The sequence below is a fragment of the Nerophis lumbriciformis genome, linkage group LG28, assembly GCF_033978685.3.
Source record: "Nerophis lumbriciformis linkage group LG28, RoL_Nlum_v2.1, whole genome shotgun sequence".
Taxonomy (NCBI): Eukaryota; Metazoa; Chordata; class Actinopteri; order Syngnathiformes; family Syngnathidae; genus Nerophis; species Nerophis lumbriciformis.
Genome location: NC_084575.2, coordinates 250103 through 262308, shown reverse-complemented (window position 1 = coordinate 262308; position 12206 = coordinate 250103). Strand labels below are relative to the sequence as shown.

The window sequence follows — 12206 nt, the reverse complement described above, 5'->3', positions numbered from 1 at the left end:
AGTGGGCAGCAGCGGGAATCATTTTTGGTGATTTAACCCCCAATTCCAACCTTTGATGCTGAGTGCCAAGCAGGGAGGTAATGGCTCCCATTTTTATAGTCTTTGGTATGACCCGGCCGGGGTTTGAACTCACAACCTACCGATCTCAGGGCGAACACTCTAACCACTAGGCCACTGAGTAGGTCTTTCCTGGCTAACAGTGCAGAACAGGTTGTCAGCGAATACTCTGATATTGTTCAAATCAGTAACCGCTAGCAAAACTCCTGCTTTTCTCATGGCCCAAATAGTTGACAGTAGCACTATACATAATCATAACACCAGGGCGTCTAGTGAGGGGCATTTTGTACTCCCTCGTCCCAGGAAGAATGCTTTGTGGAAATCTTTTATTTGTAGATCTGTATCGCTCTGGAATAACCTGCCTCAAATTATCACCGGCATTGAAAGTAAACAGCTTTTTAAAAAGAAAGTAATATTTTATCTGAGTCTTTAAATTAGTTTGCTCGTTGATGATTTGTTTGGTTTTATATTGTGTAGTTAAATTTATGTGGTAATTATTATTCTGTGACTGTAAATTGTTTGCTTGTTTTCTTATTGATGCTTTTATTTTCATTTTTTTTCTGTATTGTGTAGTTATAATTATATGCTTTTACTTGTAATTGTATTGAGTTTTTGGACCCCAGGAAGACTAGTGGGTTGTTGTGGCAACCAGCTAATGGGGATCCTTAATACAAATCTAAATCTAATCATGTTTATTGTGTGTATGTCCTATAATCATGTTTATTGTGTGTATGTCCTATAATCATGTTTATTGTGTGTATGTCCTATAATCATGTTTATGTCATATTGTTCTGAAGGTTTTCATATTTGTGTAAATTGTCCCTTTTAGTTTAATAGATAGATCATTTCTGTTAAGGGATTAATTATTATTATTCATTTCTATTTCATATGTGTTGTTTGGGAAGGTGAAATGTATTTTCTTTAAGTTGTTTAACCGTTGCTACGGTTACGGTTGCCATGGTTACGGGCAGTTCCGTTTCCGCCGGCAGGTAGAAAAAAGCGTTAAAAGAGCTCCAGCATTGACAGGCAGCGGAGCGTCGGTAGTATTACACGGGAGATAGAGTTCACCATAGTTGCAGATCGAAGAAGTAACTACTCTATGCTTCTTATTTAAGTGTGTCATAAGTGACAGTTAGTACACGAGTTTACGTTTAAGGACATTTGGGCGCTTCACGTTGCCAGTAGGAGGTGAAGCGCATGCTAACCGCTAGTTAGCTCACCGCAGCTCGCACCTGTGTTTGTTTGCTGCACCGTGACTTCACGAACGCCAGGTTCAGTCACATTTGGATTAAGTTTATTTAAGAGACACTCTTCCCTGTGACTGTTTTACTGTTTGGAGAGCGAGTTTGAACATTGTAGAGTTTAGTTGTGTGCTATCGTGGCTACATTGCTGCGAGGGAAGTGGACAGCGCGAGGCACGAGTGTTAATAGCACGCGCTCACGGACTAGTCGACAGAGAGGTGACCCAGGACGAGGCTGGTTCTCCTCTCGCTCCAGACTGGACTCGTGAGGCGAGCTAAGAGGAAGCACGGCCGAGGCCCCCCATTCTCTTCTCTTCTCTACAACGGGAGGTGTCCCCCCTCTCCTACGCCCCCTTGGTATCCAGCAGTTGCAACTCACCCCACCCCACCCCTACGTGCACCAACGATACAGCAGGACCACAACAGACTATCTTCTGGCCCAGCCAAGGGGCCCAGGTTGGACTGTGTGTGTGTTGTGTAATTGGTTTAGTGCGGGAGGTTCTATTGGGGAGGTAGCGTGTGAGTGGTGATAAGTGTATGAGTGTAATTAATGTGTGTTTATTATTGTCTGATTATTGTATGTTATATGGTATATAGTAAATAGTTTAACTAAATAAGTTGTCTCCTCTCACTCTCTCCTAGACTAGGTTATTGGGTAAATAGTGAAAATTAGAGCATCCCCCAAGGTAATATACAGTCCTTTACAGGCTCCCGTACACATATAATCATGTTTATTGTGTGTATGTCCTATAATAATGTTTATTGTGTGTATGTCCTATAATCATGTTTATTGTGTGTATGTCCTATAATCATGTTTATTGTGTGTATGTCCTATAATCATGTTTATTGTGTGTATGTCCTATAATCATGTTTATTGTGTGTATGTCCTATAATAATGTTTATGTCATATAATCATGTTTATTGTGTGTATGTCCTATAATAATGTTTATTGTGTGTATGTCCTATAATCATGTTTATTGTGTGTATGTCCTATAATCATGTTTATTGTGTGTATGTCCTATAATCATGTTTATTGTGTGCATGTCCTATAATCATGTTTATTGTGTGTATGTCCTATAATCATTTTTATTGTGTGTATGTCCTATAATAATGTTTATTGTGTGTTTGTCCTATAATCATGTGTATTGTGTGTTTGTCCTATAATCATGTTTATTGTGTGTATGTCCTATAATCATGTTTATTGTGTGCATGTCCTATAATCATGTTTATTGTGTGTATGTCCTATAATAATGTTTATGTCCTATAATCATGTTTATTGTGTGTATGTCCTATAATCATGTTTATTGTGTGTATGTCCTATTATAATGTTTATTGTGTGTCTGTCCTATAATCATGTGTATTGTGTGTATGTCCTATAATAATGTTCACCTCTAAAAACACCATAGTTAAAGGTCAGTTATTTTCATGTTGCTGCTGACATTTAAAGGTGTCCTCTTAAACCAGGGCACTTTATTTCAATGAGATTTAATTGGAATTTTCTTATATTAATTTCAAGGCTTTTAATTGTTTTCTTGTCTCAAAACCCCTCTTAGGTTGGGATCCTATAATACAAAACCTACTTTTCTTTCTTGTTGGCACCTGTTTTTGTGTATTTGGATTCAGAAATGATCTTTTTTAGAATCCGTTTCGAACCGAAACGCTACAGTTAGTTGAAAATTCAGTGCATAAAACTTCTGTTAAAAAATGCAGTGCTGAAAAATGTGCTGCTTGAAAAAGCAAGACTCACTTCCGTTAAAAGACTAAAACCATCGAGCCTGTCTCAGAAGCGGCCAATGCATCTTTGGAACTCTTTACCACCAGACCTTCGCAAATTAGATTCAACATCCCTCTTCAAATCAAGACTCAAAACACACCTATTCCTGACTGATTAGTCATTGTAATCATCTGTTCTTTTCTCTTTGTTGTTGTTGTTTTGTTTTTTTATTCAATTTGATTGTATTGTTGTGATTTTGTACGGTGTCCTTGAGTGCCCAGAAAGGCGCCTTATAAATAAAATGTATTATTATTATTATTTAGTCTTTTCAAATCAAGAACACACTTATTCTAGAATGCGTATTCACTTTAATTTGAGCTATTTCTAGTTTCTTGTCTAAACTGACATGTTCTGTCTTATATTTTCAATGTTGTAATGTTTGTGTCGTTTCTAGAAAGGCACCATATAAATAAAATGGATTATTATTATTATTCATATTATTATTAAACAGAGGATTTGGTCCTTTCACATCATCTACAACCTTTTTTTTTCTTCCTGAGAATTAAAAAAAAAAAAAAAAACTAAAATGGCGGAGATTTACTCACTTTTTGTCATGTTTATTTTCATAGCTTCTTTCAAGCCAAACAAAGGAAATAATATTATTTTGCCAGAGCACATTTGTATCACTACTAGAGGTATTTTGTCAAAAATAAAGGATTTAGCGTTTTATTAATATGACCAGCAACATTTCAATGGTTCTATATGTAGGACTTTACAATACTGTACTGCCATCTACTGGTGACTTTTGGCTACCGCACAATAAATTGACGTGTAGGCGAGAGGCAGTAGCTTAGTTTCACTTTCACTTTGGCTTTTACCTCATTTTTCATTATCATCAGAATAAAACACAGGACCAACATGTATGGACTTATTGGTGAATAATACAACAATATATACATCATTTTAGTTAATACAACAATTACAACACAATAATAAAACTAATCATTTTAATTTTATTACAAACAACAGTTTTAACAAAGTCAATAATACAAAATAAATGTAGAAAATCCAAAAGTGATCACGCTCCTGATTTACTACAAAGCTTTGAGTCTTCTGCGCATGACACATCTCGCGAGAGCAGAGCAGTCATAGACGAGAGCAGAACCGTCTTGTAACGTCAAGCGTGCCAACTGTCGTGAAAGCACATTGACGCAGAAAGAAGCCAGAAGGACGCTAATAAGTCAGTCTTATTATTTATTCTTTAGTTTGAAATATTTACGTCGTATAAAATACATTTTTGATTCTTTATTCAAGGATAAAATCGTCTCGATGCGCTAGAAGCACTTTGCCGCTTCTCGTGCTCGTTTATTGTTAGTTAGCTTAGCTCGCTAGTTAGCTTAGCTTGTTAGCTGCTAACAGAAGTTATCAACACATCGCTAAGTAGAGATCAAGTGTGAGAGTAAAGTGTTGTGATTGTGTGAAAATGTCTACATTACACATGTTGAGAGCGTTGGTGGATCAGCGACTAACTGCTGCCGTTGAAGAAATATTTGTAGTGTTAGAAAGAACGATAGCAGAATACGAGGCGGAACTTTCTAGAACAAAAGAGGAGAACAATCAACTACTGGACGCTGTTTTCAAGAAACATCAAGTTGTGTTACACAGAACAGGTTTGTTGACTTCTTACTCTCACATCTTTACTAACTTTATATTTGACTAATAACACCTTTCTTCAATAGATGGTCAATCAGTGGCCTAGTGGTTATAGAGTGTCCGCACTGATGGGTAGGTTGTGAGTTCAAACCCCAGCCAAGTCATACCAAAGACTATATTAAATGGGAGCCATTACCTCCCTGCTTGGCAATCAGCATTAAGGGTTGAAAATGAGGGTTGAATCACCAACAATGATTCCTGGGCGCGGCCACCGCTGCTGCCCACTGCTCCCCTCACCTCCCAGGGGATGATCAAGGGTGATGGGTCAAATGCAGAGAATCATTTTGCCACACTTAGTGTGTGTGTGTGTGTGTGAGACAATCATTGGTACTTTAAGTTGAACTTAATAGGAAGATGGTTTGTCTTGTGGGGATGATGCAATGCTTTCATTTAGATTCTTCATGAAAACGAGACAGTTTGAGGTTGATGTTCCTCTCAGTTTGTAACAATGTGTGATTGATTGATTGAAGGAGTTATGAGAAGTTTGCATCGGAAAGGCTACACTTTCATCACGGTACACATTCACTGCTCAGTGTTTCCCCCAGAAAATGTGTTAGTTAATCCTTATATAAACATTTTATAAGGATTTTTACAAAATTAAATTCAACAATCATGAATACATTATTTGGGATAAAGCCACTTTAGCACAAGTGTAATATAGTGACATGTTATTTACAACATGTCAAATGGCCGTCAACATCGTCAGGAAACAATGTGTGTCAATAAAACACTTTGAGGTATTTTAATTTGGACAGAAAAAACAATTTTAATGCAACTGCAGTTTTACTTAACTCAATATTATTTATTACAAGAAACTACTCAAATCATTTTTAATACAAGCCTATTTAAATACATGTAAAACAGCTGAACTTTAATTTATGCTTGCCATCTTGACTTCTGATTCCAAAGCAAGTATTTTTGTCACACTGTTGTCAAACAATGATCATATTCAAACAAATATGATTCCACATTGTTGAAAGTGGTCATCTGAGAGCATTTGTAGTTGCAGTGCAGTTCATATAAAAATGTTTTGATGCCCCATCTATCTGCCTTTTGACAATATTACTTCCTAGCAATGAAGTTAGCGCCCACATACCTGAAGTAGAGCTCTTCTCTCTTTCACCACAGACGATTGTGGATTGCTCCTATTGGAATCTTGCTGCTCTTGTACATCATTGTTAAGGCGGCCGCCTTAACAACAAAACACTGCGGGAAAGCCTGCTGCTACAAGAAAGCCTGAGATGGTTTCAGTCAAAATATTTTTTAACTCACATTACTATGTAGAAATTAGCATTTAAAATACAAATATACTGCAAGATAATAAATGAAATTATAATTTACAATAAGCAAAAGGCTTTGTATAGTCCCAGTTACGAGTAGCCGCAACCTGTAATGTCTTCTCTTTTTGATAGGGAGTTCCGCATTTTGGTGGGATAGCAGGAAAACGATTTAGAACCTTTTTCGTAGTGAAATCTGGGTTGAATGTGATTTGTACAACTACCTCTGGGTAGTTGCAATACATGGGTATTTTAGTGGTATGGTGTATCTTGTACACCAGACCAACTGCAAGAAGCTGTACTCTGAAATGGTTGGTGGAAAGGTGAGCCTGAGATGGACGGTTGAGTAGAAGCCCAATCATTTTGTTTTGGCTGTCTGGAGTTTGTTTTTCAGGGCTTTTAAGGCGTCACGGTATCAAACATGAACTCTGTAGTCAAAGTGGGGTTAAATGAGTGCTTGTGTTAGAGTCTTAAGTGTATTTCTACCCACCAGCGTGGTGATCCTACTATGTAAGAACTAGGGTTGTACGGTATACCAGTATTGGTATAGTACCCCAATACTAATGAATCATATTTGGTACTATACCGCCTGTAAAATGTACTATTTCTATGATTATATCAATATTTTTTGGCATCACAACATCTTCTTTTTTTTTTAAATAAAATATATTATGTTTATAAATTCAGTAAATATGTCCCTGGACACATGAGGACTTTGAATATGACCAATGTATGATCCTGTAACTACTTGGTATCAGATTGATACCCAAATTTGTCATATCATCCAAAACTAATGTAAAGTATCAAACAACAGAGGAATAAGTGATTATTAAATTTTAACAGAAGTGTAGATAGCACATGTTAAAACAGAAAATAAGCAGATATTAACAGTAAATGAAGAAGTAGATTAATAATCCATTTTGTACCACTTGTCCTTAATAATTTTGACAAAATAATAGGTAGATAAATGACACAATATGTTGCTGTATATGTCAGCAGACTCAATTAGGAGCCTTTGTTTGTTTACTTCCAACTGAAAGACAAGTTGTCTAGTAAGTTCACTATTTTATTTAAGGACAAACTTGCAATAAGAAACATATGTTTAATGTGCACTAAGATTTTTTGTTAAAATTAAGCCAATAATGCACTTTTTTGTGGTTCTTTCTATTTAAAAAAGTATCAAAAAGTATCGAAATACATTTTGGTACAGGTCTCGGTACCAAAATATTGGTATCGGGACAACACTAGTAAGAACATAATTTGTCGGTTGATTCTTTGACTACCTTAGTAGTCATTTTTTCACTGGAGAGATTAGTCTCTGCGATGCAGCCAAGATAGGTAATCTCATTTTTGTTTGTTATAATATTGTCACCCACTTTGACTGTGAAGTTATCTACTTTTCTGAGGTTAGGAATTGACCCAAAAACCTGTGTACTTGAAAGTACCAGGCGAGTCTTAATTTGCCAGTTTGTCATTGAAAGCCTTGCTAGTCTAGGTTTTAAGGATTGTAGCTTCGCTTGTTTTGTGGTTGTCAGCCTCAGTTCTATGTTTTTTATGGGTACAGAAAATCATTGAATGATCACTTCAGCCGCATACAGTAGTTCCACTTGTGGAGATCTTAAACTGGTGAAAAGTCAGTAAATATGTCCCTGGACACATGAGGACTTTGAATATGACCAATGTATGATCCTGTAACTACTTGGTATCAGATTGATACCCAAATTTGTGATATCATCCAAAACTAATGTAAAGTATCAAACAACAGAGGAATAAGTGATTATTAAATTTTAACAGAAGTGTAGATAGCACATGTTAAAACAGAAAATAAGCAGATATTAACAATAAATGAAGAAGTAGATTAATAATTCATTTTGTACCACTTGTCCTTAATAATTTTGACAAAATAATAGGTAGATGCATACAGTAGTTCCACTTGTGGAGATCTTAAACTGGTCAGAAGTAACAACGAGGTCTATGAAGGTTTAAAAGGACTCACTCACCCTGGTAGTTTGCTTAATGAGCTAAGTGAGACAATGTTGGTGGCACAGCTTAGTGAAGGTTTTGAAAATGGGTGCATCCTTTCAGGACATATCTGTTCCAGTCCCCAAGAAGATGTAAACCTATATCAACATGTTTACACAAAACTCACACACTCACCAAATACATCTTATACTGTAATCATATCTAATTAAAGTTATAATTTCACTTCCTGATTCTGACTTACATGCAACAATAAGTGAAAGTAAACATTTATTTTCAATAACCAAAGCATACCTGCCAACTACTCCGGTTTTCCCGTAATTAGTACGGTTTTCATCAACCTATTCCGGGTGACGGTTGCAGTGATAAAAAATACGGTTTTTCATTAATTAAAAAAAAAAAAAATTTTAAATGCGCGAGGCTATTTATAGCACCGCTGCCAAGCACGAGGCACCTGTTGCCATTGTTTCCAAATGAGCGAACGATCATGGAATCAGCCGGAGAAACATCGCAAACGAGTCTTAAACCGAAAAGAAAACTGCAGTCATTCCGTAAAGAATATTCAAAAGCCTATCCGGGAATAATTATCCGTTCCAAAAAGGGTGAAAACTACGCGAATTGCACCTTGTGCAGACAAGATTTTTCGATCGGACACGGAGGAATTGTAAAAGACCACGTTGGGACAAAAAAAACACAAGTCTAATGCCGTTGCTAGCGATACAAGTGGAAAACTTTCAACGTTTTTCGGATTTTAGCCACAAAAAGGTAATGACACCAATGTTATCTATTGGAATTGTTTAGTACTGTTATACTGTTAAAAGTGTTTATACTATTTATGCTTTCAAGTCCAAGTTGAAGAAATCTTGTTAAATGTTGACAGCATAACTACCAAAATACAGAAGTATGTCCTTAATATTTTTGCAGTGCTATTTCTGTTGAAAAGTTAAAATGATTACATTAGAGATGTGATGTGCCACTTTTCAAGTGTCTGATGGCTTAAATTAATTTTCATTAATTTTTCATATTTTGAATTCTTTTGAAAGGCTTACAAAAAAAACCTACATTTGAATTGTAATTCCATGCTATTGACAGGACTATTACCGTATTTTCCGCACTATAAGGCGCACCGGATTATTAGCCGCACCTTCTATGAATTACATATTTCATAATTTTGTCCACCAATAAGCCGCCCCGGACTAAAAGCCGCGCCTACGCTGCGCTAAAGTGAATGTCAAAAAAACGCTGCGCTAAAGTGAATGTCAAAAAAACAGTCAGATAGTTCAGTCAAACTTTAATAATATATTGAAAACCAGCGTTCTAACAACTCTGTCCCAAAATGTACGCAAATGTGCAATCACAAACATAGTAAAATTCAAAATGGTGTAGAGCAATAAATAGCAACATAATGTTGCTCGAACGTTAATGTCACAACACACAAAATAAACATAGCGCTCACCTTCTGAAGTTATTCTTCATTCGTAAATCCTTCGAATTCTTCGTCTTCGGTGTCCGAATTGAAAAGTTGCGCAAGCGTGGTATCCAAAATGGCCGGTTCCGTCTCGTAGAAGTCATCGGGAGTCAGTGTCGCTGTTGTTCTGTGAATCCTGCCTTCCGGAAAGCTCGGACCACAGTTGTGACCGAAATATCTGCCCAAGCATTTACGATCCACTGGCAAATGTTGGCGTATGTCGTCCGAGGCTGTCTGCCCGTCTTAGTGAAGGTGTGTTCGCCTTCGGAGCTGTGTGAAAAAAGCCACCCGGCCTCTTCGCGTAAACTTCCCTTAACCACTCGCTCATCTTTTCTTCATCCATCCATCCCTTCGAGTTAGCTTTTATGATGACGCCGGCTGGAAAGGTCTCTTTTGGCAAGGTCTTCCTTTTGAATATCACCATGAGTGGAAGTTAGCATGGCAAGCTAGAACCACAGTGAAGGATGACTTCTCATTCCCTGTGGAGCGAATATTCACCGTACGTGCTCCCGTTCCACAGTGCGGTTCAGTTGCTGTGAAATACGGTAGTAATCCGTGTGCGGATGGAGAGATTGCGTCTTTTTATGAACCGGATCGTTTAGTAGGAGCCATTTTGTGGTCTTTACAGATGTAAACAGGAAATGAAACGTACGGTGATATCCGCGCGTTTTTTCTTCTTCTTCCGGGGGCGGGTGAAGCGCTTCCTGTTCTATGGGGGCGGGTGAAGCGCTTCCTGTTCTATGGGGGCGGGTGCTTTCCTTGGCGGTTGCTTGCGTAGAAGAAGAAGCGCTTCCTGTTCTACCGGGAAAAAAGATGGCGGCTGTTTACCGAAGTTGCGAGATCGAAACTTTATGAAAATTAATCGTAATAAAGCGCACCGGGTTATAAGGCGCACTGTTAGCTTTTGAGAAAATTTGTGGTTTTTAGGTGCGCCTTATAGTGCGGAAAATACGGTAATTTTAATGAAGTTAGCTTACCATGTTTACAGTATGATAATTGTGATAGAAATGTGAATTTTAGGCACAGAATATTTTTTACAATTGAACAAGGCAGTAGATTATACAAGCTTGGACAGAAAGTTAATAATGACACCAATTTTTTTTTTTAATGGAATTGTTTAGTACTGTTTTACCATTTGTTTACTGTAAAAAGTGTTTATACTGTTTATACTTTCAATTAACAAATTGAAGTCTTGTGAAAGGTTGACAGGATAACTGGCATTAACTGTCAAAATCATTTCAAACTATTGAAGTTAGTTTACAGAATAAACATGTCAATCAACCCATATGATTTTTGCTGTAATATTTTTGTTTTGAAAAGTCACTGTGACTGATAGAAAAGTGATGGTTTTAGCAACATTTTAACCTGTCTGAATGCTAATAATCATTTTGCGTTGGGGGGCGAAGCCTGAACGCCCCACCAGGACTTTATCCTGGACCTACCAGGGCCTGCGGCCCCTGGACCCTGGCTACTAGGTTTTTCTGATTTCAAAAGTTGGCAGGTATGCCAAAGTAGTCAACACTTAATTTATTAAAAGAGCATAAAGGTGACTGACTTTCCTTCAGCGTGTCGTAGATGGTCTCCAATTCCTAAAGAGGAATTGTTGATGGAGATACTCCATAAAACAGAACATAGTAAAACATGTTTTGGTAAAAGTTCATTTTGGTCCAGCCAACAAAATGACCACAAAAAAAGTATCCTGCATGATAACAAAAACATACCATGAATGTTTTTTTAAGTGATTTTGGAATTAGATTTTTTATTTCCATGATATTGAAGTTATGGTAATGACCATGTCATTACAAGATTGTGGTTAAGTTTAGAGATACATTTTAGGTGTCATAGACCATATACAGAATAAAATATTTACACACTTTACATCAGTGAGTGTAAAGTTAAGAATGCCTCAATCAATGCTGCCTCGTACTTATAAAAACTTTTCAAATTGCCCCCATCAAATTTCCAAGTCTGTTTTTGTACTCACTTTTGAATTAATTGTAGTGACTGGGACAAAAGGAGGTATTTCCCGCATTTTTATTGGTCGTTTTGCTCCATACTTTTAACACCATACACAGAAGAACGCAAATAATGTCATTGTGTTAAAAGTGTCAGTCCAAAACTATTTCTATTCTCTCTTTATCTTATTTACTTATTTACCCAACAGACGTCCAGCAGCCCCCTCACATTAAATATGATGAGGAGGATCCACAGCCCCCTCACATGAAAGAGGAAGAGGAGGAAGTGTGGATCAGTCAGGAGGGAGAGTGTGTTGTAGGGCAGGAGGAGGATGATGTCAGCAAGTTTCCACTGACTGTTGTCTCTGTGAAGACTGAAGAGCATGAAGACAAAGCACCTGAGTCCTCACAGCTTCATCACAGTCCAAGTAAGCACATATCATTTTATTCTCAGGGCATTCAATCCATCACAACTGGACTGTTCACTTTGTCTTAGAAGACTCATCCAAGTAGGCTTCATCACTTCATGCTCATACACTTCAAGTCTTAAATCTAATCATTGGAATTTAGAGGGGAACTGCACTTTTTGGGGATTTTTCTATTGTTCACAATCATTATAAAAGACATGACGATGGATATATTAAAAAAACAAACACATTCTAACTAGGGCTGGTGGATGTGTTTAGACCATGTCACAATACACCATATATATGTGGATATGTTTAGTCCATGTCACGATACACCATATATATGTGGATATGTTTAGGCCATGTCACGATACACCATATATATGTGGATATG

At 37.1% G+C, this 12206-nt stretch overlaps 1 protein-coding gene across 4 annotated transcripts in view; it reads left to right on the top strand.

The window, feature by feature from the left end:
* LOC140680196 (uncharacterized) overlaps positions 1-12206 on the top strand; it is a 104035-nt gene that overhangs the window by 49999 nt on the left and 41830 nt on the right. For 3 of the 4 annotated variants that reach the window (XM_072916632.1, XM_072916633.1, XM_072916630.1), the window contains exons 1-2: positions 4233-4682; positions 11615-11833. In XM_072916632.1, the coding sequence (XP_072772733.1) occupies positions 4496-4682; positions 11615-11833 (406 nt within the window). In that variant the 5' untranslated portion in view covers positions 4233-4495. Of the gene's footprint in view, positions 1-4232; positions 4683-11614; positions 11834-12206 lie in introns of those variants that run through there. The other variant, XM_072916631.1, reaches the window with a different exon arrangement.